Here is a 26,683-nt window from a genome sequence, read left to right as displayed (position 1 = left end):
TACAATGTTATTTGAAAAATGTTCAACTCCTTTCAAAATGGATGAAGGTATCAAATAAAAGCAACTGATTTATGAGTTGGAGATAGTGACACGCTCAACTCCAAAGCTTCGGGTTTTAAACAATATTCAACATCTTTTATTTACATATTTATGACAAACATTAACGGTCTTTTACAACTAATTAAATCTAAAAACAATGGTGAGAACGAACATAAAAGGCACAATTTCAAATTTTAGTCATGTTGAAATACAATTCCACTAACTGAAAGATACTACAAACAAGCAGCCATTATAGACTGCATGTCAATCCACTCAAAACTGAAAGCCACACAGCTATTGAAACAATGAGAAATTTGTAAATGTAAATATTACATATGTAGGTATAATGCATGCATGGCATCACATTTATTCTTTATCTTTTAAGCCTTTTTAAAGTAAACTGAAATAAGTATCTTAATATATGTACATCAAGGCACATTCTTTTCTTGTGCTTTAGGAATGATTTACATATATGATTGGCTTATATCTTAATTTACACCTTATAATAGCTTCTAATACTTAAAAGTTAAATTTTAACAATTACAGCTTACGTGGTGGTTTCCCAGGAGAAAAACATGGCATCTCCTCATGGTTACTTTGAAAATTGAGACTTGGCTATCTTAAAGAGGAATTTAAAAATCAAACACACAAATTAGTAATTTAATTTTCAGGTAACTTTTGAAAATAATTTACTTTCAACAATTTGATGGACCATAATCAATTTCTTTAGGTAGTATAATATAATAAGGGCTGAAGACTTTTCAATATTCTGAAATTACTTGACAATCATGGTATCCACAGGACTGTAGATGTCTATCTCACTACCTATTTCTAAACTGCAGTTTTTCAACAAAATTTAACAAGTAAACATGATACAAAAGCTGCAAACATACTAAACCTGGTTTTAATGCAATAGAATGAGTCTTTTATTTTTTTTTATTGTTCTAGGTTATCATGGAGAAATCTCCCAACAAGTGTTTAATGACAGTATTCTCTGCTCATGGTCAATTTACTTGCCTTGAAGAGATAGTATAATAAGGCTTTAATAGGCATTTCATGCATTTTAATGGCATTTTAAAAATCAGCTACTTGTTTAAGGGTTCCCTATGTAGGTAAGTATACTGTGCAAACTTGATTACAACATGTAACTCATTAAGTGCTTTAAAACAGAATAAAGAATCCCTGACTTACAAGGGGTTAAAATAAATAGTCAAGAATCACAGATTATAGACATCAAAAAATGTTATATACCTATGCATCCTACTAAAATGCTTTATGTTAGATTTTTTGTAAATCCATAAACAGGGCAAATGAAATCATAGAACTCCTATATTTTGAGAATAAAGGAAAAAAGTCAAATGGTGCAGCCTTTCAAACTCAAAATAAATGTCAAAATGCAAATGAAACTGTACAGTTTTTAATTTAGCACAGTCCCTTATAAACATTAATTCATAAAAAGTATACCATGATAAACGACTGCCATCAAATGTTTTCGAGTTCTTTACAGGAAAGGGACTTTTCTATAGAACCCATTAACCAGACAAACCTTTCAGAAATGTTGAGCATCACCAAATAGCCCAGAGCCTTGACATACAAACTCTAGGAAGATAGTCACACAGTATTGTAAACAAATGCACTATAAGTTCAGTATACATGAGATGTCACTTTTTATCTCCATTCCTATATTCATTCTGCTTCTGAAATATGTGCCACCTCTACTTCAACAGTTTGAATTGCTTCTGCAACTTCAGATAGCTTTTGTCCTTGCTGTTGTGCCAATACATAATTAACCACTTGCATAATACTTTGGTCAGAAAGCGTAGATACCGAAGGACACTCTTCAGTAGCTGCAACAGCTTCAAGCGCTTCCATAGTTTCCCCTGTCACTACCACAGCCTCAATTTCTTGAGGACCACTGCTTTCTTGTTCCTGCATGTCTGCTGTTAAGATGCTAACAGCATGCTCCACTTGAGTTCCTTCATTATGAAACCGAAGTGTATCTTTTTCCAGCATAATTTTGCAAGGCACATAATCTCTGTGGAATTTAGTCATGTGTTTACGGAGTGTTCGAGCATCTATGTAGGCTTCACTACATACTGGGCAGACATAAGGTCGTTCACCAGTATGTGTTCTGACGTGACGTTTCAGAGATCGGGCATCAGCCCAACCTACTCCACATGTTAAGCACTCAAATGGCTTAACTCCTATTAAAAAAAAAAAGGTGACAAAGAAGAGAGGTATGTTGAGGTGCATCAAAATATATTCAAGTTGCCTGATAATGCTTTTCAAGTACAGTAGTCCACAGGCCTTTCTAGCATGACTATGGCAATCTTTTATTTAGGACCAATGGTTTATTTTAGAATAACAAGATTCTGCACTATAATCTTTCAAAAGATGTTCCCGTGGATAGAAATTACTGAGACAAATTTCATTTTCTATGCATACTCTCATTTAACATTTATAGCAACCCCGTAATAATAGGATGAGGAAACACAGGCTCCACATAGTCTATTTCTTTTCTTTTCTTTTTTAAAGATTTATTTATTTATACAAGAACCGGGGTACAGGCCAGATATGCGGGAGGGTGAGAGGATTCACCAGAGACAGGGTGCAGAACAGAACAGGCAGACTGACTGAAATATACTGCTGAGGGGAGCAGCGGGCGAGACAGGAGAGGTCTGTCCCGCCATGTGGATATCTCTGCGGCTGGCAGGGATTGAACCTGCACTGCAGAGCCTGCGGACAGCTTCACAGCGCTGTGCTCAACTGCCTGTGCCACCACGGAGGCCCCGCATAGTCTATTTCACCATAAAAATGCGGGTGTAGAATATCAAGCTCACTGAAAGGGAATCTAGGTAACAGGCAAGAGGACTGATAAACAGAGAATCATCACAGAACTGGCTTTTACTTTACATATATAAAACTACGTTTAATTACCTTCATGGTTGTTCATGTGTCTCCTATACTCTCTGAGCTGAGTGAACTTTCTTCCACATTGTTCACACACTCGTTCCAGGTTTTGCTTTGCTCTTCCTTTTTTCCCATGGGTGGCTTTCTTTACATGCCTTCTAAACAATGCTTTTTCATAAAATTCTTTGCCACATATATTACACCTAAAATGAAAGAAAAAACCCTAAACTTTGTTTTCCAAAGCACCAGTATCCATAAGAATTAATCCAAGTATATCTCATTTAATTTCAGACCCTCCTCAAATTTACCCACCTGTAAGGTTCAGTGACAGAATGAGACTTCACATGGGAATACCAATCTTTCTTCCAACTGTAGCACTTATCACAAAATTGGCACTGGAATGGCTTCACACCAAGATGTTTGTTCATGTGCTGACGAAGATCTCTGGCTTCAAAGAAACTTTTTTCACATCTGCAATAATAAAGTGCAATCATCCAACTAGGTCCTCATCTACTTTTTTAAAACCCATTTATAAGAATTCAGTAAATCCTTAAATTTGTAGAACTCCACAAGATGATCCCAATTTAAAACAAAAGAATTTCCTAGTATTCCAATCAAGGCACATTTTTGAGTTATTTAAGCTTTAGAGCTTGAGAAATTTTATTATTTTTTTTTAAGATTTATTTATTTATTTATACAAGCACTGGGTACAGTCAGAAGCACGGGAGGGTGAGAGAATTCACCAGAGCCAGAGGGGAGAGCAGAGCAGGCAGACTCATGAAGTACACTGCTAAGGGGAGCAGCGGACGGCAGGAGAGGTCTGCGTGCCATGTGGGACCCTCGCCAGGTGGCCGGGGATCGAACCGGCGCTGCAGAGGCTGCGGGCAGCTTCGCAAATCAGCGTAGAGCTTGAGAAATTTTAGAAAGAATCATGCAGAGCTTCCACAGGTTATTACTACACAGGACATTTACTTCTGTCTTCCCCTTAACTCCCTCTTATCTCATTCTTTTTTATCACTTAACCCTCTCGCATTTTTTAAAAAGATTTATTTATTTATGCATACAAGATCTGGGGTACAGGCCAGAGATGCAGGGGGGTGAGAGGATTCACCAGAGACAGAGTGGGGGAATAGCACAGGCAGACTGACGAAATACACTGCTGAGAGGAGCAGTGGGCAAGACCTGAGAGGTCTGCTTTGCCATGTGGGGTGCTCTCTGGCTGGCTGGGGATCAAACTAAGCTGCAGAAGCAGTGGATTGCCTCATAGTGCGGTGCTTAAATCCTTGTGCCACCAGGGAGGCCCCACCCTCTCTCACTTTTTGTCCATGTGCTAGGAGTAGACCTCACTCTTGAAAGAGAATGGAGCATCTGACTCAGGCCTATGTCAATCAGAGCATAGAATTCCTCTGGCTATCATGATTGTGTCAGAGATAAACAGATCTAAAGGTAGTGAACCTCAAGGCTTTAAAATAGCAACTACTAAGAAAAGCAGTCTTGTCACTGCTTTGTCCATACGCAGCCTCACAGACACCAAGTACAAATGAATCTGAACCCAATTTAAAGTACTCAAACCTAGACTTTACCTTTTATTAGGTCAGTTTGGGTTGTTTCCTTTCACTTTCAACTAAAAATGTATTGTTGATAGATTCATTGGTTTACAGTAAAACTGATTAGAATGACATGAAAAAATATGGCAGAGTAGGGAATGTCTTTCACTCCACATAAGCAGTAGACAAATTGGCAGAAACTGTCATAATCAACTTCACTGAAACTCTGGAAACTAATAGTTTACAGCAACCAGGTAAATGTTTAATCAAGGGGGAAAAAAGTCATTGAATTTCAATAAGAGTTTTCTGGCATTCAACTTTTCCTAGTCCCATCTGAGCTCAGCTCACCAGCAATAGTTAAGACAACAGAATATATTCCAGCTATGGGTTTCTACTAGCAGAGGGACTTATTCTCACACGAATGCATTTGTTTGTTCAGACCTATCTGTTGACACTGTAAGAAGCACCTCAAAGAGACTGCCTAACTTCCCCAGGGCTGAGGATAGGGGTGGGAGGTAAGGAAGAAGTTTGTTGAAAATATTTAAAGGTAAATGTATTAGCCAGTCACCTGGCACAAGGAATAATAGCTTGTTGTAAACAATATACACCCAAAATCTTGAAAGGCTAGGGAATGAGACATTTTGGGTAACATGGATTCTGAAAAACTCTCATATTCTCAGGAATCTAGAAGTTCACACATTTGCCCAGGGCTGAGCATATTCTCAGAAAAGACCTGAGAAGGCTCAAAGCTCTCACCTCTGGCTGACTCTGCACAAACAGGAAGGCCAGGCCACGAAGAGCAGTAAAGTGCCTGGTGCCCACTGAAGGCATTCTTAATCTGTGGTGATGCTGGCACAACTGTGTGAATACTCTAAACATCACTAGATTTTACACTTTAAAATGATAAATTTTATGTTATGAGAATTTTACCTCAATTACAAAAGAGATACTTTAGGAGCCTTTGTTATATGAAAAAATGGGAGAAAGGAATCTGAAGAAAGGAGAGGTCCCAGCACCTCAAAGGAACTACCTAGGAAAAAACTCTTACTGAAACCAGGGACTCTTTTTCCCTATAATTCCCATTGCCATGTAGCACAATGAAGAATCTCTTAAAATTATTTAAAATGAGTGATGTGTAGTAATTTATAATTAAATGAATGGTTAAAAAATAATAAGCAGCAACAGCCAGGCAAAAAAATTCTGATTAAAATTAAGAGTAAATTAAGAGCAAACAAATATCAGTTTAATATTTTCAAATATTTTCTTCAGCTTTATTGATATAATCGACAAAACTGAAATATAAAGTACATACTGTGATTTGTCATGATTTATATCTTTTTTTTTTTTTTAATTTTTTTTTATAGGCATGTTTTATTTATTTATTTATTTATTTATTTATTTGTTTGTTTTGTTTATACAAGCACTGGGTACAGTCAGAAGCGCGGGAGGGTGAGAGAATTCACCAGAGCCAGAGCGGGGAGCAGAGCAGGCAGAAGGACCGACGTACACTGCTGAGGGGAGCAGCGGGTGGCAGGAGAGGTCTGCGCGCCATGTGGGACCCTCCTCTGGTGGCCGGGGAGCAGCCGGGGATCGAACTGGAGCCGCAGAGGCTGCGGGCAGCTTCACAACCCAGCGCTCAACCGCTGCGCCACTGGGGAGGCCCATGATTTATATCTTGATGATTTATAATGATTAATATATTCTTTGAAAGGATTTCTTCTATGTCAATTAACACATCACTATGTATCCATACGAAGATTTAAGCTCTACTCTCTTAGTAAAATCCAACTTTACAATAGTGTTATCTACTATAGTCACCTCAAATACTTTCTTTTGAAAACAACTTTCAAATAAACCAAGTAAGAATTAAAGGATGAGGCCTCCCTAGTGGTGCAGGTGGTTGAGCGCAGCAATGTGAAGCTGTCCACAGCCTTGGCAGTGTGGGTTCGATTCCAGCAGGCTGCGGAGCTACCCACATGGTGCAACAGACCTCTCCTGTCTCTCCCGCTGCTCCCCTCAGCAGTGTATTTCAGTCAGTCTGCCTGTTCTGTTCCCTGCTCTGTCTCTGGTGAATCCTCTCACCCTCCTGCACATCCGGCCTGTATACCGGTTCTTGTATGTATAAATAAATTAAAAAAATTAAAAAAAAAAAAAGAATTACAGGAAATTAACTGAATAGTTAACAAATTAAATACTTACTGAGTACAGTGATAACCTCGAACCTCAGGCTTTGGCTGGTGTTTCTTTAAGTGCTTACTGAGCCCAGAACCCCTATGAAAAGACTTTCCACAAACTGAGCAAAGGTACATGGACTTTCCTATAAAGAGTAAAACTGAGTCATAAATCCAGCAAGCAATCAAATAATCTTCCAAAAGAACGTTTTATTTGTCATATTTCTGACGTTATTTTATAAAGGGGATATGTAAGCTATAAACTGTAACAGCTACCTTCAAGGAATAATAACAAACTATGTCAAAATTTCTATTTCCTCTTAACTGTAGTATACTAACAAGACTACTCGCCAAGAAAAGGGATATATTTGCATAATCATTTAGATAACATTAGAGTTGAACAGAAACTCTAGAGCTGACATCAACCCTTCATCAGCCATTTCACAGAACTGCCTCTAGCATCTGAAAATAAGTATGTGGAAACCAAAAATTCTAATAAAATTACAAGTCACATATTGACAGCTACATCTTTTATTGGTTGACTTTTAAAAAGCATGACCATATGGGGAATATAAAAATAAAATTTATATAAAAAAATAAAAATAAAAAGCATACATTATACATAAAAAAAAGTTTTGCATTTGTGACAATGAGTGGACGTTGAGAGGATTATAAAGAAAATAAAGCAAGCAAACAAAAACAAACCCATCAACTCTGTAAACAGAGTTCACAGAGGGGAAGTAGAGGGAGGGAGAAGGTAGAGGGTGCCAGTTGGTTGGTAGTAGGTAAAAAAAAAAAAAAAAAAGCATGACCATTTCTTTAGGTGCCTGAATCTAACTTACGTATTAGAGTTAATACACATTTTTGTACATGAGGGAAACAGTAATTGTTTTTACACAAATAAGATAGTTCTAATATTTAAATATTTAAACAATTTATGGAAATTTTTTAATTTCAATAAAAAAATCTGTAAACATATAGCCATTAGTATATCAATATAATTTCAAAAATAATTACAGCATAATCAATAATGATAAATTAAGCACATAATATATATGTCAGTATAAATTTTTCATTACCTGTGTGAATACTCATATGTTCTTGAAGACTCCTTTTGGTAACAAATGACTTAACACACAGTTCACATTGGAACTGCTTTTGCGATTGATGAAGACTCTGGTGTAATTTTAGACCATGCTTGTAGATGAAAGTCTTTCCACAGACCTAAGAGAGCAAAGGGTTTTAAGGCAATAAAAACAGAAAGGGAGAAAGGTGCTTTATCTGAAGAAAGAGCACTGAGAAACTAGAATGCTCATCTCAAATAAAAAACTTAAACAAAATTACAAGGTGAAATTGAAACCAGTGACAATGCTATTAGTTAGTTGTTCATCTTCTGATTCAACATTTAACAAACACTGCTATTTTTCTTACAACTATATGATCACTGGAACTCAAAACAGAACCGAAAAATAAAAACAACTCAGTACTGTGCTGTCCTTGTGAGTTTGGTAAACAATGTATATTACATTAACAGACATGAGAGTTTAATCAAGAACAATACACTCATTTCCTGCTGCCCAGTAGAAGAATGCTTGTTTTACCTTGTCCCACTCAATTGGGGAGAGATGTTTGTTGAACAGAATAAAAATATCACAATGTCAAATTGCCATGACAGATCCTACATGCTTACTCTCTATTGCTGCACTTATGTCTGCCATACACAAAACCAAAGTAATATTTCATTTAAAAGTATGTGACTAAAATGATGCTTAGGCCTTGATTTCAAAATAACTGAAGGTCAGGAACAAGACAAGGATGTCCATTGTCACCACTTCTTAATTACTATTAGAGGTTTTGGCCAGAGCTATCAGATAGAAATAGGGGAATTGGGGAAAGGACAACTTCAGGAAATTGGAAAGCCAAATGTGAAAGAATGTAGTTGGATCACCCGCTAAACTCAGACACAAAAATAAATTCCAAATGGAGTAAAGATTTAGATATAACCTGTAACAATAAAATATTTAGAAGTAAACAATGGTGATACATTCCATGACATTGGTCATACATTGGTGACACATTTCACGACATCAACAATAAAGATGATTTTTGGTGACTCTACCTCTTTGGCAAGGGAAATAAAAACAAAATAAACAATTGGGATTACCACAAGTTGAAAAGCTTTTATACAGCAAAAGAAAATATAAGATTAGAAACACACCCAATTGAATGGAAGTTGTCACATAATATAATATAGAACTGATAAGGGGCTAATATCCAGGATATATAAAAAACTCATGTAATTTTTTTTTTAAAAAACTCACATAATTTAACAAAAATGCAAACACCCCAACTGATAAAGTGAAAGACAATTTACCAAAGGGGATCCAAAAGGCCAATAAGGCCAATAGACATGAAAAAATGCTCATCCTTGCTTTCAATAAGATATATATAGGTTAAAACCATCAAGAGATACTATCTCACATTCCTGAGAATTATGTATATGAAAAAGACCTCCAAGGCCTCCCTGATGGTACAGGGGTTCAATTCCCAGCCAGGAAGCTAACCCATATGACTCAGACTTCTCCCATCTCACCCGCTGCTCCCCTCAGCAGCGTATTTCAGTAAATTCGCCTTTTCTGCTCCCCACTCGGTCTCTGGTGAATCCTCTCAACCCCCATACCTCTGGCCTACACCCCAGTTGTTGTATGTATAAATAAATATTTAAAAAGGAAAAGAAAAAGACCTCCAACAACAAATGCTAGAGAGGATAAAGGAAAAAGAGGAACTCTCTTATACGATTGGTGGGAATGTAAACTGGTACAACCATTATGGAAAGTAATCTGGATTTACTTAACAAACTAAATACCAAGTGATGCACTGATGCCAAAATTTATGTTCCAATGCTCATAACAGCATTACTCACAATAGCTAAGACATGAAAGCAGTCTAAAATCTTTATTAAACAGATGACTGGATCAAGAAGATGTGATTATTTAACACTATAAATACTGCAAAGCATTAAGATAAAATGCAAAAAAAAAGAAAGATAATTTAAATAAAATGCAATCATTTTCAACAAAATGGAAAAAGTTTGAGAGAACTAATGTGTACAGCAAATCAGAACTAAAAAAAGAGGGGCCTCCCTAGTGGCCTAGGAGTTAAGTCTCAGCACTATCACCACAAAGGCCTGAGTTCAATCCCCAGCCAGGTAGCTGACCCACGTGGCACAGCAGACCTCTCCTGTCTCACCCACTGCTCCCCTCAGCAGTGTATTTCAGTCAGTCTGCCTGTTCTGCTCCCCACTCTGTCTCTGGTGATTCCACCCCTGCACCTCTGACCTACACCCCAGTTCTTGTATGTATAAATAAATAAAATAAATCTTTAAAAAAAATAAGAATGAAAAACAAGAAACAAATACTGGACATGTACATAGCAGATTATTCATAAAGTAAAGTACTTTCAAAAACCAGTGGAGGGCCTCCCTGGTGGCGCAGCAGTTGAACGCTGGGCTGTGAAGCTTCCCCAGCCTCTGCAGCGCTGGTTCGATACCCGGCCGCCAGCGAGGGTCCCACATGGTGCGCAGACCTCTCCTGCAGCCCGCTGCTCCCCTCAGCAGTGTATTTCATCAGTCTGCCTGTTCTGTTCCCCGCTCTGGCTCTGGTGAATTCTCTCACCCTCCCGCTCTTCTGACTGTACCCAGTGCTTGTATAAATAAAGAAAGAAATCTTAAAAAATAAATAAATAGAAAAGAATCTAAAAAAAAAAAAAAAAACACACAAACCAGTGGAGATCAATAAACACTATGAGGGTTGTGAAGTTAAGGAGAGGGGGAAAAAAAGGGACAAGAAGATATAAGAGATGGAGGGTCGGGGGGAGAATAAATAACAGGAGAGGTGTATTAGGGCAGTGAATGGCAGTACAGGTAAAAACACAACTGACCATATATGAAGGTCTATCCTATTCTCTTATATTAGAAAAAGAAAAAAAGAAAAAGAGAGAAAATACTGAAATGTCATTGGTTCCAACACTTTTATTAATAAAAATAGTTGGTCATGCTTACACATTAGACTACAGGTGCCATTAGAAAAATTTCACTATTCCAAATTAGGTAAGAGCTGGCTAATCCCAGGATTCTTTATCCAAGAGTCATATTCTGGTGTTTAGGTACCCTCAGTCCTCAGTTCTTGAAAAAGCTGCTAAAGATATTTACCGAAGCCCTACAATCATTTCCATCCAGTTTGCTCCCACTGAAGGTTAACTGATGATTGAGCTGTTGAAGTAGTTATTCTTATCCAGTACAATTCCCTGATCTATCAAGTTTCACAAACATTCTAAAAAAGATTCATTTCAGGGGCCTCCCTGGTGGCGTAAGGGGTTAAGTACCGCACTATGAAGCAATCCATAGCCTCTGTATCACGAGTTTGATCCCCGGCCGGCCAGGGAGCTACCCACATGGCGCAGAAGACCTCTCCTGACTCGCCCCCTGCTCCCCTCAGCAGTATATTTCAGTCAGTCTGCCTGTTCTGCTCCCCACTCTGTCTCTGGTGAATCTTCTCACCCACCGCATCTCTGGCCTATACCCCAGCTCTTGTATGCATAAATAAATAAATCTTTAAAAAAATTTATTTCAAATTATAACTTCAGAGAGCAAATTAAAGAACGCACCTGAGAAGCACCCTTGAGTAGGCAACAAAGTGAAGTCACAGAATTCCTTAAACAGTGTTTGAAAGTGAGGAATTTCATCACCAGTTAGGTTCAAAAATCCTTTAAATAACAAAATAAATGTAAAGTTTTACCTGGCATGCATGTGGCTTTACACCTGTGTGCTTTAACATATGTATTCGCAGAGAATATAATTTAGGTAATATCCTTCCACAGATGGAACATATAAATTCTCGTTTGGTTCTGCCCTTCTCAGATGATGTTCCTGATGCCTCATTAGATGTGGAATTGGATGATGATGAAGTGGGGGCATCTTTTCTGGTATGTCGAATGAGGTGTGCTCGCAAAGAGGCACTGTACTGAAACTGTTTTTTACACAACTAGAGGAAAAAACCAGAATTTTTTTAAATTGTATTTCCATCACAACTATTAAGTGAAACCCAAGACTCAGACTTCAACTCTCTAACTTGTTGCTACAATTATATAAACCAATAAACATATATAATGGGACGAGGTGGCGAAGAGGTAAAGGTAATGGATTGCCAATAAACACATATACTATATATAACACAATATATTAAGTACAGACAAAAATGGGATAAAACCCAGCCCTTAACTCTGGAGAAATATATAATTTAGCCACAGGAATAGGATTTGTATGTTAAAAAGAGAAATATTTAAGAGGAAGCTTTCAGAACAATAACGAAAGGTATCATCAGGGAGGCTGAGTCTTGAGGAATGGTAGGACACAGACAAAAAAACAAAAGAATAGTATAATTACGTAAGTTCTAATAATAGGTGGAGCTAGAAAATTGGGAAGATAAAACTGATGATCCTTGGATTTTATAATGCAGTTGCTGGGGATTCATTAGCTTTATTCTTTCTTTAACAATCTAAGTTGCATATGATTGCTATGTATAAAACTTTTTTCTTAAAAAATAAATTGTCTCTTGGTATACTACTCTACACCACTTTTTTCTGACTCTCTTCAGGCTTATCTTTGTAACTGTAACTAACAAATAATGGAAGGTGACTCTCTTCTTCACTCCCTACACTTACATAATTCCTTTCCATTACTCTACTTTCTCAATATAGTTAAAGCATACTTTTGATGAGACCAAACGCAGTGTTTACACAATTTAGATGCTATAAATGTTACTGCAGCTAGGTCATACACTATACTGTGAGTTTCTCTTCCTTTCTTTTTGTTTTCTGTTTTGCTATTTCTCTTTGTACTTACAGCTAATTTATTTATTGCCAAACCCTTCCTTCAATTACCTACCAAGAGATTTAACAATCTTATGGGAGATCTCTGTTCAAAGTTAAGTTCATTCTAACCTTGCTGTCTGTTACCTATACTTGACTCTGTAGAACAGGACTCCATGTTTGTTTCCCATGTCTTATTATGATGGAATACCTCTACCAAAGGTTTACTGAGATAGGGAAATAAAACTCAAAACCCGTGGGCCTCCCTGATTGCACAAGGAATTAAGTCTCCGCACAATGAGGCTATAGGCAGCCACTGTAGCATGAGTTCAATCTCCAGCCAAGGAGCTAGCCCACATGCGCAGCAGACCTCTCCTGTCTTGCCTACTGCTCCCCTCAGCAGTGTATTTCAGTCAATCTGCCTGTTATGCTCCCCACTCTATCTCTGGTGAATCCTCTCACCACCCCTAAATCTCTACCCTATACCCCAGTTCTTGTACACATAAAATTGAAAAAATCTTTAAAAAAAACACAAAAAAACTCAAGACCCTGCAGGTTTGAAAATGCTCTTTTAATATACCATCACAAATAACTGAAAGTTTGACTAGCTATGTATTCCAAGTTGAAAGTCATTTCCTTTCAGAACTTTATTTTTTTTTTAACTTTTTTAAAATGATTTTTTAAAAGATTTATTTATGATTACAAGAACTGGGGTACAGACCAGAGGTGTGGGAGGTGAGAGGATTCACCAGAGACAGAGAGGGGAACAGAACAGGCAGATAGACTGAAGTACACTGCTGAGGGGAGCAGCAGGTGAGACAGGAGAGGTCTGCTGCGCCATGTGGGTAGCTCCCTGCCCGGGGAATGAACTCATGTTTCAGAGGCTGCCAATAGCTTCACAGCACTGCGCTCAACCCCTTGCGCCACCAGGGAGGCCCCCTTTTAGAACTTTAAAGATATTGGGTCTTTCTTTGTTTTCTAGCTTCCACTATTGCTGCTCAAAGTCCTAAAACCCTTATTCTTTCTATGAGACTGACCATCCTTTTTCTCCCTTGCAATCTACAGTTCTTTTTTCCCTTGAGTATAGTTCTCATATATATGTTATTTGTTCTTCTTCACCCACAGTTCCAATTTCACAGCCCCCAACTTGGAATTTCCTAAGCCATTAGAACAATGTATTTTCTGTCTCACAGTTCCACTATACCCTTGGAATTTCCTGAGTGAAAGGATACCAGGGGCATCTTTTGTCATAATATTTGGTCTCATGTCCTCAGCTCCTGAGATGGCTTCAGAGTTTCATAGAAGTTGAGATGGGTGTCTCGTTAAGGGTCTATTAATGAAGATAACTTCTGGTAAACACCCTTGAAAGGGGGGTGGTTTGCCAGGGAAACCAATATGAACAGAGGCAGAGGGACTTAAAATTCTACCCCCTGATTTCCTGAAAGGGGAGAAGGTCTAGAAGTGGAGTCCAATCACCAGTGTCCTATGATTTAATTGATCACAGCTAAGTAGTGGAGCCCCATAAAAAATCAAGAGAGCTTCTAAGTTGGGAAACCAGAATAGTTCCATGTGCTGCCTTGTAGGACCCCAAGCTTTACAGAAAAGGAAGCTCCTTTGTCCCAGGACCTTGTCCTTCTCATATGGCTGTTGATTGATATTCTTTAGTATCCTTTGAAATAAACCAGTTCTCTAGTTAACATATGGATTTCCTGAGTTCTATGCTAGTCTAGCAAATTAATTGATTATGAGGAAGTGGTTGTGGGAACCTCACTTATAGCCAGTTGGTAAGAAGCAGATACTAATCTGAGATAGCAATGAACACCTAAAGTCTGAGGAGATGGTCATGGGAACCTCTAATCTTTAGCCAGTTGGTCAAAGGCAAGGGTAACTGCTTGAGTCCTGTTACAGGTACCTGAAGTAGAGGGTGGTCTTGGATACTGAACTCTTAACCAGTGGAACCTGATAGCATCTCCAGGGAGAGAGTGTCAGAACTGAGTTGAAGTCTTGGCTGCTGTTATCTGTTATTTGCTCATAGGTGAAGGGAATCTAAACACACCTGTTAGTACTGGGTCCAGAAACCCAACACAACTAAAAATGAAGCACTAAATTGGGCTCTATCATGAAATTAGAGCCATCTTCAATTAACTTTCCAGAGACTTACCGGACATTTGTAATCTCTAGCTCTTTCATGTTTCAGTGTGTGCATTATGAGGGCATATCGTCTCTGAAAAATCATTCCACATTCCCCACATTTATGGGATGCTTCCTCTTCAGTATTCTCTTTAGCATCTCTATTTGGCTGTTTCATCTTTTTTCCTCTTTGAACTAATTTCTGAGCCACCTAATTAAGGCATAGAAAACACAAACCAAGTAAACATACTCATTTATTTGTAAAGTCATGATTCATGTTATAAATATTCAAGTTCACGTTATTTAATTAATACTGAAATCATTGTTGCTTTTCTGCACCTATACCCTCCCCACCAAAATAATTTTCATCATAGGCATAAGTTTCTAAATGGAATGTCTGAACCTAAAGTTAAAAAACTACAAAAGTCAATTCTTTACATCATACCTGTTGAACTGCTGACTTGGGAATGGCTTTCCGTTTCTGCAGCTTCTTCTCCATTCCTTTGTGCAATCGGATATAACCCCCTTCATTAACAGAACGCTGCCGAAGCCTACTTCTGTAAGTATCGTCATCAGGTCCCAGGTCTGTTTTCACTGTCAGTGCAACTAAGTTTTCGTGATCTTTTAAAGTCTCACTAACATTCTGCTGATGCTCCGGAATGTCTTCAGCACAGATATCTTCCACTAATGTATCATTTCCCGTATCAGTGTTTTCTGGAGAGTTAGCAATTACATTCTCTTTTGAAAGTTTAGAAGGAATATTAGAAACTGTACTATCTTTGCAGTTTGAAGTTTCTAGTTCTGTCTGGTTGTCTTTTGTTATTAAGTCAACAGACTCCATTTCAGGATGGGAGTCAGTTACACAGTCTGTAGGTGACACAGTAGCATCAGCTGCTGAAGAAACCTGGGGCTCAGGTTGTTGTCCTGGTTGTCCATTCTGCTCAGTCTCTGGCAATTCTCCATTTACTAGTAGTACAATTTCACAGTCCCCAAGTTCAGGAGATAAAGTCGTAGTTCCCTCATTGCTAGCCACAGGAGGGGCTGTATTTCCATTTTGTTCTGGTAAGTCCTGGGTAGATGCGACTGTTTGTACTTCACCCTTCTTATATACCGTGAGTTGCTTCTCTTCCATTAGTTTATGTACACTTTCACAGATTTCTAAAACTTCTGACATGAAAAGATGACGAGCCAATATTGCTACATCAGCCATGCTACAGAAGTCGAAACTTAGCACAGAAGTATAGGCAAATTCCAGTAAAGGAAGGAAACTTGCCTTACAAAAACCTATGAAACAAGGATGGTAGGCAAAGAAGTCAGTCACTATTAAAACACCTTATAAGGGGGTTGTAATTGTATGGGGAATATAAAAATAAAATTTAAATTAAAAAAAAATTAAACACTAAAAAAAAATAAAGTACCTTATAAAAACAATTACATATGAGTATGACAATATAAAACAGAATATAAGTGCAAATATCACCATTTATTCTGCAGTTAAGCACCCTGGATTTGTTTTCTTTTTGTTCTGGCTGTTTATTAAAGCATAACTCACTCACTTCTATGAGCCAAGTCTCTCTATACCTAAAACAGAAAATAATATTAGACTTACTACCTCAATGAGTTGGTGTAAGGCAGTCTTTTTCAAACTCTACTTCTTAGAACCCCCAGGGTTCCTCAAATTCCACTCAAGGAACAGATGGTAGAGAATGAAGGATAACAAAAGAGATGGAGGCAGGGTTCAAATAATCTGTCCCCTAATCTCACTTTACTAACCATAACTGTATATTTTAATAAGAACTGATACAAAATTTGATGGTGAACATGGAGTTCTATGACAAAAAAATTGCAAACCAAGATCTAAGGTAGAGAGGCGCCAGCAAAATTTTTCTGTAAAGAATCATGTAGTAAATATTGTAGCCCATAAGAATCTGTTGCAAACTATTCAATTCTGCCATTATTGCCAGAAAGAATAACATACCTGGGCCTCCCTGGTGGTGCAAGGGGTTAAGACCAACCTATGAAGCTAACCGCAGCCTCTGCAGCACAAGTTCGATCCCCGGTCAGGGAGCAACCCACATGGCACAGCAGACCTCTCCTGACTCGACCGCTGCTCCCCTCAGCAGTGTATTTCAGTCAGTCTGCCTGTTCTGTTCCCCACTCTGTCTCTGGTGAATCCTCTCACCTCCCCCTCACCGCCCTGTACCTCTGGTCTGTACCCCAGCTCTTGTATGCATAAAAAATAAATCTTTAAAAAAAAATAATATACAGGAAGGTGTGGCTACATTTCAATATAACTTTATTTACAAAAAGAGAGGGAAAGGAGGAATGGTTCTTGAGATATAGTGTGTCTACCCTAGAACAAAATAATTTCTATACACAAAAGATATCACATCCCATTTTATGTCAGAAAATAAGATTAATTTTTTCCTAAGTTCTCATACTTTGTTTTAGAACACCATTTTTAATGTTCACATGATTTGAAAAGCAGATTACATAGCGATGAATCCAACTCAACTTTCCCAACCAGTATGACTAAGAATCTGTATAGCTTTTCAGAGTTTTCTAGATAGTCAATTCTTATTCTCCTATATCATCTGTGCCTTGTTAGTCTCATAATTTATCTTACAGATCTTTTAATATATATAGAGAGAGCCAATGCAAACTTTTAAAAATTTTTATTTCTGTGTTTTTCAGTTTTGATTCAAGGTATGTAATATGTGGTCTTTTCATATAAGCAGATAAGGGGTAGAGGAGAGCAGTATGCATTAGGAGTCAGGGTGATAAGTAAAGGGACCACAAATCAACATCATGGCTAATCAGTCATTCCTAGGAAAGCTGATAAACAGGCTGAAGCCATATAAATCCTGCTATAAATTGAAGACCAAGCTAAGCTTGAGGTAAGAATATTTACTTATTTTTAATCATGTTTATTGAAGTAACATTGATTTATAAGATATAAGGCTTTTTCTAGGGGGGAAAAAATCACTTACCAACAAAATAATATGAAATAATAATCCTTTACACCCAGCATCTTTTAAATTTCTAAACTGAAGGCATAATAAAAGTTTCCCATAAAGGAATTAACGCTGTTCCAAACATCACTTTAACGATCTAAAATCTTTACTTATAAATGAGTCACCAGGGCCTCCTCTGGTGGCGCAGCAGTTGAGCACTGGGCTGAGAAGCTGCCCGCAGCCTCTGCAGCACTGGTTCAATCCCCGGCCGCCAGCGAGGGTCCCACATGGCGCGCAGACCTCTCCTGCCACCCGCTGCTCCCCTTAGCAGTGTATTTCGTCAGTCTGCCTGTTCTGTTCCCCGCTCTGGCTCTGGTGAATTCTCTCACCCTCCTGCAATTCTGACTGTACCCAGTGCTTGTATAAATAAATCAATCAATCTTTAAAAATAAATAAATAAATAAAAATGAGTCACCTGTTTACTATAAAATACTATGAAACACAAAAGAAAAATCACTCATAATCCGACTACCAGAAGATAATAGGTAATTTGAGTATTTTGTTTTTACCCCAGTCATTTTACACACACACACACACACACACACTCCTCTGTAGAATATCTTAATCAAATGAAATGCACACTTTTACAATATTAATGACTTCAAGTTCTTGGAAACCTTGCTAAATGAAGACCTTTTTGGTTTAGCTTAGACTGCTGCTGTAAGTGAGTTTCTTCCACTTCAGTAAGAAAGCTGAGTTTCTAAGATGGATGGACAACCCTCTAGTATGTAATTATAACAAGAATATTAGACAATTCTTACCAGAAAGATCCACCACTGCTTCATGACTGGACACAGCTCCTTTCTCAATAAAAAGATCTCGAAAATATTCGCTATTAGCTGACAAAACAGATTTATGAGCTTTGTACTCTTCTCCTTCAATTAACAAAGTAACATCACAGAACTGGTTTGAGAGTCTCTGCTCATTCAGCTGTTTTAAGACAGCCTGACAATGTTTTGGAGAAGAACGTTTCACCACTCCTTTGGTGTCAACCTAACAAAAGAGTTTGAGACCAAGAGTTATATTACATATAATCTGTACCTCTACCCTTAACAGAATTTAAGACAAGATACACTATTTCATTTTTAAGACACCACTAATTATTATGAATATCCTGATATTTTTTTTTAAAACTTATCTATTTAAATAAAAACAGATGTCCTCATTATTTTCTGATATATTTATTCTACTTGACTCAATAAAAACTTGCATCTCATTTCTTGCTATCCTTTACTAACCAGAAATCTGATGTTTGAAACTAATGCAGGCAAAACCCAAAAACCAAGTGAGTTTAATTTTACTTTGCCCCATGATCCAGAGACTATTTTCAGAAATTCATTTTGTTATACTAAATGCATTAGTTATACTAATACACCATCAATATGCATTTTGTATATTAAATGCATTAGTTATGCTAATACACTATTGAAAAGGAAGAAGTGATAAACTAACAAGTTTTATTCCTAAGAGGAGACAAAACAGAATACTCAGAATCAACAGTTATAGTATGTATAACAATCAAATCATTACTTCAGACATAGACCTGCTTAAATCTTCAATGTCAGTGTCAACAGTCAAATAGTTTTGGTGGTTTAAGAAAAAAGTTCAAAAAGACTACAAATATTAGTAATCATTAGTTGCAAATATTAAAGCTGAACAAAATTCCTACTTACAAATACAAGTTCATGCTTAGATACCGGCTTCTTTTTCGTAGATTTGGAGGCTGTAGTAGGAGGAGAAGTAAAGTTGCTTAGATCATCATCTGATTCATTGCTTTCTTCTCCAGATTCAAGGTCTAGACCCAATTCTTCCAACATTTCTGAAGTGTCTGATATTGGACGGGAGCGATCTAGTTTCTCCTGGCATTTGCTACACTGTTTAATGTAATCTTTGACTTGCCTTAATATGCCTACAATGAAAATAAAAATTAAGTTTAATAGTGATCTTATTTGAAAATTTAATAGATTATATTATTTACTTTATCATATAAAATGATTATGTAGCAGGTCTTTCTGCCTACTTGTATCTATGCAAGTGTCCTTTACTCTTCTTTCCTTTTAGAAGAAAAGTATTCTTTTGAATATAAAAACATTATGTAGCCCACCCATTTCCACTGAGTTGCAGCTCCTTCATTCAATGAGGAAAACATGAAATTAATAATATTCAATTATTTTTAATTTTCACAAGCAGTAATATGACGTGGTTCAAGCTAATACCTTTCTCCACCCTATTATCAATTAGTTTTTTTTTTTTAAAGTATTTAGATACAGGCAGCTTCTTTTTTTTTTTTTTTAAAGATTTATTTATTTATTTTATACAAGAACCTGGGTACAGGCCAGAGGTGCGGGAGGGTGAGAGGATTCACCAGAGACACAGTGGGGAACAGAACATGCAGACTGACGAAATACACTGCTGAGGGGAGCAGCGTGAGAGGTCTGCCATGCCATGTTGGACCCTTGCTAGCTGCTGGCCGGGATCGAAACAGCGCTGCAGAGGCTGCGGACAGCTTCACAGTGCTGCGCTCAACCGCCTGCACCACCAGGGGAGGCCCTCATCAATTAGATTTGACCAATATGTTGTGTGCCATGTTGCAATGGAAATTTAAGGGCAACTGAGTGTATCCTACCAGTTTTCTGGTCTTGTAACCTTTTAGCACAGCATGTCCCAGGTGGACTCTACTCTTTAGTCTGAGTTAAAAATGAAAAAATACAAATGGAACCAATATGCGACCTGAATAGGATTACAATCAAAACTGTCTCATTTTTGGAAACCATGAATCATTTTAGACATACTCTTAAAGATTCACTATCTTAACCTCCTTAATTCACCAAGAGATGATTAAACTGAAAGAATCTGATTCAAGTTAACTACTCAAAACACATCAATGTGTAAATATAGTTAACTATGTTGAGAATGAGAAATTACTGCAAGAGGTTAAAAGGATGTAGCAAAATCTGAACCTCTCAGTCACTATATCACTGAACCTCTCTGTGCCTATATGTAATATGGGGATAATAGTACGGTAGTTCCTCCTCATCCACAGTTTCTCATTCCTTGGTTTCTGTTACCCAAATTATGAAAATATAGTATACAATAAGATATTTTGAGAGCGAGGTGAGGTAACATATCGACAACTTTTTTTTTACCACAGCATATTGTTATAACTGTTCTGCTTTATCATTAGTTATTGCTGACTTCTGTTTAATTTATAAATTAAGCATTATGGTATAGGTAAAAAAGGAGTACATAGAGGATTTGGTAGCATCCCAGATTTCAGGCATCCACAGGGAGTCCTGGAAGGTACACAGGTAAGGGAGAACTACTGTACTTACACGGGGCTGTTATGAGGCTTAAATGTTAATCTTATAACACACTTTGAACAGTGTTGACATACAATAACTTTCATTATGTTGAATATTTATTTGTCAACCCCTCTGATAACCCCCCCCAAAAAAAATCCTTGCAAAAACACCATGTTATCATTAAAAGATTCTTTACTGAGCATAGCCTCCAAACAAAAGAAAATGCCCTTAGTGGAGAGTCCTCTATTAAAGAACTTGAGGGACTGTTCCTCATTCTATAGAGGGTTTTTCTCAATCTCAGCAGTAAAGAATTACGAGGTCAAACGATTCTTGTTGGGGGTGGGAGGCAGGGGAATCCAGCTGTCTTATGCGTGTATAAAGTTTAGGAACATCTCTGCCCAACTAGATGTCAATAGCAACACCAGGACCATTTATGACAAACAAAATTGTCTCCAGATATAGCAAATGTTCCCTGGGAGGGAAAATCCTCCTAGCTAAGAACTGGTGCTTTAGAGATATGCCATTTAACAATTTGCTTCTGTCAGCTGTTCAAGAACCTCCCTCCCCAATCAGTGCTAGCTACAGTAGTGGGGTGTGAAAGTGTGGGATGGGTGGGTGAGGTGGTGGTGTCAGTGGCTCTTATTTAAGTTCCATGCATATTAGTCACTTGGTTTTTTGTTGTTTTGTTCAAAGGGGTTACAAGTAGTTAATTATAGCTTTATTTACATAAACCAAGTTCTTGATGGATTTTCTAGACATCACACATTCCTCTTCTAGATTAGATAACACCATTAATTTACATTCATCATCTAAACAAAAACAAAACCCTTATTAGGCTAGGAAATTCTGCACACAAGCTATTTAGCCTATTACATGGTTTTGCTAGTTTAATCTTTGCTAGTTTAATCTTAATTTTATCTTCACATTTTGAAAGCAAAGCAGTTAAGTGTAGATCGCCATACATCAATATGTGACAGAAGCAGAGATTATTATTTTAGAGCTCTAGCACTTATTAACATCACAGGATAAAATGAGGAGAGTCTGAGTGAGAACATCTATTAACAATGAGAATATTAACATTTTACAATCTAAAATAAATTTGGTGTACTTAAACTTTAGGCACTAAGTCAGAGTTTTTCCAATGTGTTCAAACAAGGGAAGTTGCTACAAACTTGCCTGAGCAATGGAACACAGCTTATAATGGCAGCATTCCAGAAAAAGCAGTAATAAAACCAAGTAAAATATACCTACTGAAACGTCTAGTGGATTGACTTTGAAGCACTGTCCCTTGGCAAATATGCCAGGGCATAAACCTAACTAAAGTGGGAAAAAGGGGAAAAGAGTCAGTGAAATTAGTCTTTTCTTGGCATCTACACTGATCCCTATCAGATCCTAGATTAAAAAAGTTCACATGGATTTGGACTATGTATATGTGGAGAGCCCAACTGTAGTGCATGACACATTAAAAACTGATAGCTGACATGTTTATCAATTATTACCAGTACCATTATTAAATATTACCCACATAACCAGTCAATTAGCTTAACCATTCTTACTCTGAAGTTGCTAAATAAGTTGGATTTTCGAAAGTTCTTAAAATTGTGAAACAAATGATAAAGGACTTCACTACTGGAAATTCCTTCAGTTCTAATACTGCATTAATTGTGACTTATTTTTCCATGTATTTGTGATATTTTTAGTAAGTCTACAATAAACATAAATGGACATCAAAAAGAATAGCTAAGGGCCTCCCTGGTGGCATAAGGAGTAAAGCTCCACACTGTGAAGTAACCCACAGCCTCTGCAGGGCGGGTTCCATCCCCAGACAGCCAGGGAGCAGCCCACATGGTGCAGCAGACCTCTCCTGTCTCCCCTGCAGCTCCCCTCAGCAGTGTACTTTAGTGTATCTGCCTGTTCTGTTCCCCACTCTGTCTCTGGTGAATCCTCTCACCCCCTGCATATCTGGCCTGCGCCCCAGCTCTTTGTGTGCATAAATCAATAAATCTTTAAAAAAAAAAAAAAGGAATAGCTAATAATGGAGGGCAAACTGCTGATAATTATTGACTACAAATTGCAATTCAAATGAAGTATTAAAATAAAAAATGAGCAAATAATAAACTCATTACAAGTCAACACACCTAGCATTTGTTATGCCATTGCTTGTTTTGTTTTCAAAAACAAAAATTAAACAGAAGCACTAATTTACATTTTTGCAAATCTTTTTAATGTGTAACTTAATAGAAAACAGATGATCATGTATTCTTCTGCTTTCAATCTATCGCTGTATTTCACACGTAATCTCTGGACAACGCAATGTCTACTTGTGAGACATGAATGAAAAAGGCAAATAAAGCCACAGCATTATTATGAAGGATCTCAGGGCCTTGCTGTCCAGAGGTTCAGTACATTAGAAGAGCTGTTCTCGTGTTTAAAGACTTTGAAATCCCTCTTAGTAGAAATGTTATCTCTTTCATATTTTAATTAATCTAACTTAATAAACATGGTATCAGTGTTTTCCCCCTAAGACAATGAACACTGAAAAGAAAAAAATCAAGCTAGATTACATATTATCGCAATAGATAATCAATTTAGGAAAAAGGAAAATTCTTAACACTAAACTATATACAGGGGTCTCCCTTGGTGGCGCAACGATTGAGCGCTGGGCTGCAAAGCTGCCCGCGGCCTCTGCAGCGCGGGTTCGATCCCCAGCCGCTAGTGAGGGTTCCACATGGCCCGACAGACCTCTCCTGCTGCGCCCGCTGCTCCCCTCAGCAGTGTATTTCGTCAGTCTGCCTGTTCTGTTCCCTGCTCTGGCTCTGGTGAATTCTCTCACCTTCCAGAGCTTCTGACTGTACCCAGTGCTTGTGTAAATAAATAAGTCTTTTTTAAAAATAAATAAACTATATACAGGACCTTAAAATACTGGCTTTTGTGAAATCACAAGCTTTCACATATTTAACCTCTTAGTGCTTTCAGATATTGCTTGGTCAATGTCATCTTTAGCTGTAGTTATAATCTTTAACATAATGTACTAAGCCTGAGACATTTACAAAACGTGTGACCAAACCAATACTAGCAAAATATAGCAATTACTCCTCACTTTTTATCCTTCACAGTTGCCTCTTTATTAGAATTTAATTCAGATTACTATAAAATAGATCAAGGGAAAGCACGTAAGAATATCGAGCTGGTCTGTTTTCGAAAACACGAAAGAAAAGACTCCTTAAGGAAGGAGTGCCCAATAGTCTGTCAATGACTAGAACTGATGATAATGTTTATAAACTGAAAAGAACCTAAGAAACTACTCAGTAGTGTAATTCCTTTACTCACAGGTATGTAACTGAGATTCAAAAATTACTTCCTCCACACTGCAGCACAAGTTCGATCCCTGGCCAGGGAGCTACCCACATGGCACAGCAGACTTCTCCTGACTCGCCTGCTGTTCCCCTCAGCAGTGTATTTCACTCAGTGTATTTCACTCTGCCTGCTCTGCTCCCCGCTCTGTCTCTGATGAATCCTCTCACCCTCCCACGCCTCTGGCCTGTACCCCAGCTCTTGTATGCATAAATAAATAATTTTTTTAAAGCATGCACAAATAAATAACTTTTAATTTAAAAAAATTACTTCCTCCAGAGCCAAACAGAGAGGCAGATCCTTCCGGGCAAAACCTCAAATTTTTACTAATTCTAACTGAACTGTCTGAGCGTGATGGCCGTAAGGCTAAGGACCCCGGCTCTCCTCCCCTAACCTGGTTCCGGAGCAGTCAAAAAACGCAGACCTGCATTTCCTGACTCTAAGGAGTCGCGGTAACCAGGCTGTCCCGGGGTCTACCGAGCCCCCATTCACAGTTTCCCCAGCGCTTTCCACAGGCTCAAGAGGGAAGATTCAATCCCGAAGCAAGAGGCTCCGCAACTCTACGCTCAGTTCTCGTCCCCACAACCAGGTTCCGGGTGACGGCTCCACACAGGCGCCCAGTCGCCACGGAATCGCATTATTCCGTCTTCCCGCCGCAGCAGCACCATTTGAGGCTGCCCGGCCATGCGGCGCCGAGCCCCCCACACGCGCCGCGAACGCCCCGCGCCAACAGCCCCGGGCCCGGCGGGCGCGCCGCCCCTCCCCCCAACCGCCGGCGCGAACGGGTTTTTAAAGGCGCAGCGCGCCGCGCCCACCCCGCCCGCCGCCCGGAAGCTCCCCGGGAGCCGAGCGGCCGCCACCGCGCGCCCCGCCCCGCCCCGCGGCAGGCCCGGCCCCCGGGGAAGCCCCTTTCGCCCCACCCCGGCGCAGGGCCCGCCCCCGGCGCCCCGGCCTACTTCCAGCGGGAAGTGCGGCTCCTTTCGCGTCCCCCACCTTCTCGGCTCCGCCTGGCAGCAGCTCCGCCGCCGAACGCCAGCCGGGCGGGCGAGGAGCGTTCGGGGAGAGGCCGCGGGCCCGCGAACTTGGGGGAGCGCCCGCAGGCCCGCCTCGGCCTCCGCCAGCGGGTCTCGGGGGGACCACAGGCCGCCGGCCCCCCGCCTCGCCGCGGTCGAGGCCCTACCTCGCCACCAGTACGTCTTGGACAGGTCGTGCCAGGTCTGATGCCGGGTGTGGTGAGTGCCGCCCGGGCCCAGGTGCGCCGCCTCGATGAGCCCCCGGCGCCGCTCGGGCTGCAGCACCACCTCCAGCTCCGCGAAGGTCTTGCGGTGCCGCTGCCGCCTTTGGTAATATAAGGTCCCGCCGCGCACCACGTAGCAGGCGGCCGCCTTGCGGATTTTACGCTTGACATTGCCCTCCGTGCCGGGCGCATACGGCTCGCGCTCGTTCGTCAGGTAGCGCAGGATGGCTCGGTAGCTTTCCTCGCTTGACATCGTTGACGGCGAAGGCGTCTGTAGTGGGGGTGAGGAAGACAGCGCGCTGGCTCCGGGTGGATGCCACAGCGGCGCTTGCACTGTAGAGAAGAACGGCGGCGCCCGCGGTGAGCGCCCTTCGACGGCGCCGGCCGCACGGAGGGAGAACGGACGAGTCGGTAACCAGGGGGAACTGCACTTCCCCAGCGCGCGGGATCCGCTGGCGACTGACAAAATGGCTGCTGCACCACCGGAAGTGACGCGATCAAGGGCAGTGGTGAGGGAACTGGGCCCTGATTGGAGCGCATTGGTTTTCTGGCTTGATGAAGCCTACCGAATGACGTCAGGGCTGAGGGCGGACATTTTGGAAATGGGTCTGCCCTTCCTGGGAGAACGAAGCGGCTTGAGCAGACATGTTAAGTCCTGGCAGGTTCCTTTTTTTTTTCTTTTACCCTTCTTTCCCACAGTCTAAGCACGTGTTAAGAGTCCATGGGCCAGTTGTTAGCCTGTCTTAGAAACACTGAGATGTGGAATCTTTTTCCGTCTACCGCCTGCGACCTCCGAAAACATTAAGACACTTTGGGGCGCCCACTAAAACATTAGCATATGGACACAAGGCCAAAAAAATCCCATTCAGGTGGAAATGTAGGTTCCAGTAAACAAGATTATAAAATGTAAGCCTCTTGATTCTAGGTGTAATTGTAACTTCTAAGCTTCAACTGCTGGCTCCAAACCACCCTTGGAATAGTCACGACTTTTCTGGTACCATCGGTATTACCGCGGTTTTCTGCATAAGGCGATCACGTTGGAAAGAGGGGTGGGGGTGGGGAAATAGCACGATCTTCATACAAGCTTCATTTTTATTTTTACATAGTTACG

General features: G+C 39.5%; 1 protein-coding gene across 1 annotated transcript; it reads right to left on the bottom strand.

Annotated features, from left to right (window-relative positions):
• Positions 1-114: 114 nt before the first annotated feature.
• Positions 115-26,030, bottom strand: ZBTB11 (zinc finger and BTB domain containing 11). The gene is made up of 11 exons (XM_037525640.2): positions 25,516-26,030; positions 19,353-19,588; positions 18,441-18,672; positions 15,111-15,949; positions 14,697-14,876; positions 11,464-11,709; positions 7,747-7,891; positions 6,696-6,813; positions 3,262-3,420; positions 2,977-3,152; positions 115-2,243 (listed from the first exon to the last, which is right to left on the bottom strand). Exons 1-11 carry the CDS (start codon positions 25,823-25,825, stop codon positions 1,726-1,728), a joined length of 3,159 nt encoding a protein of 1,052 aa, XP_037381537.1. The 5' UTR covers positions 25,826-26,030; the 3' UTR covers positions 115-1,725.
• Between the last annotated feature and the right edge of the window lie 653 nt (positions 26,031-26,683).

Source organism: Talpa occidentalis, unplaced genomic scaffold (assembly GCF_014898055.3).
Source record: "Talpa occidentalis isolate TD23 unplaced genomic scaffold, MPIMG_talOcc4v2.1 talOcc4.4, whole genome shotgun sequence".
Taxonomy (NCBI): domain Eukaryota; kingdom Metazoa; phylum Chordata; class Mammalia; order Eulipotyphla; family Talpidae; genus Talpa; species Talpa occidentalis.
The sequence above is the reverse complement of the archived record's forward strand: the minus strand, read 5'-3'. Positions and strand labels throughout refer to the sequence as shown.

Excerpts from the sequence above, each read along its gene's own strand:
- ZBTB11 (XM_037525640.2), bottom strand. The coding sequence starts at position 25,825 with ATGTCAAGCGAGGAAAGCTACCGAGCCATCCTGCGCTACCTGACGAAC. Across the intron at positions 15,950-18,440 it reads AGCAGTGGTGGATCTTTCTG|GTTTTTGTAAGGCAAGTTTC; the intron begins GTAAGAATTGTC and ends CTTGTTTCATAG. Across the intron at positions 3,421-6,695 it reads CGAGGTTATCACTGTACTCA|ATGTGAAAAAAGTTTCTTTG; the intron begins GTAAGTATTTAA and ends TTATTATTGCAG.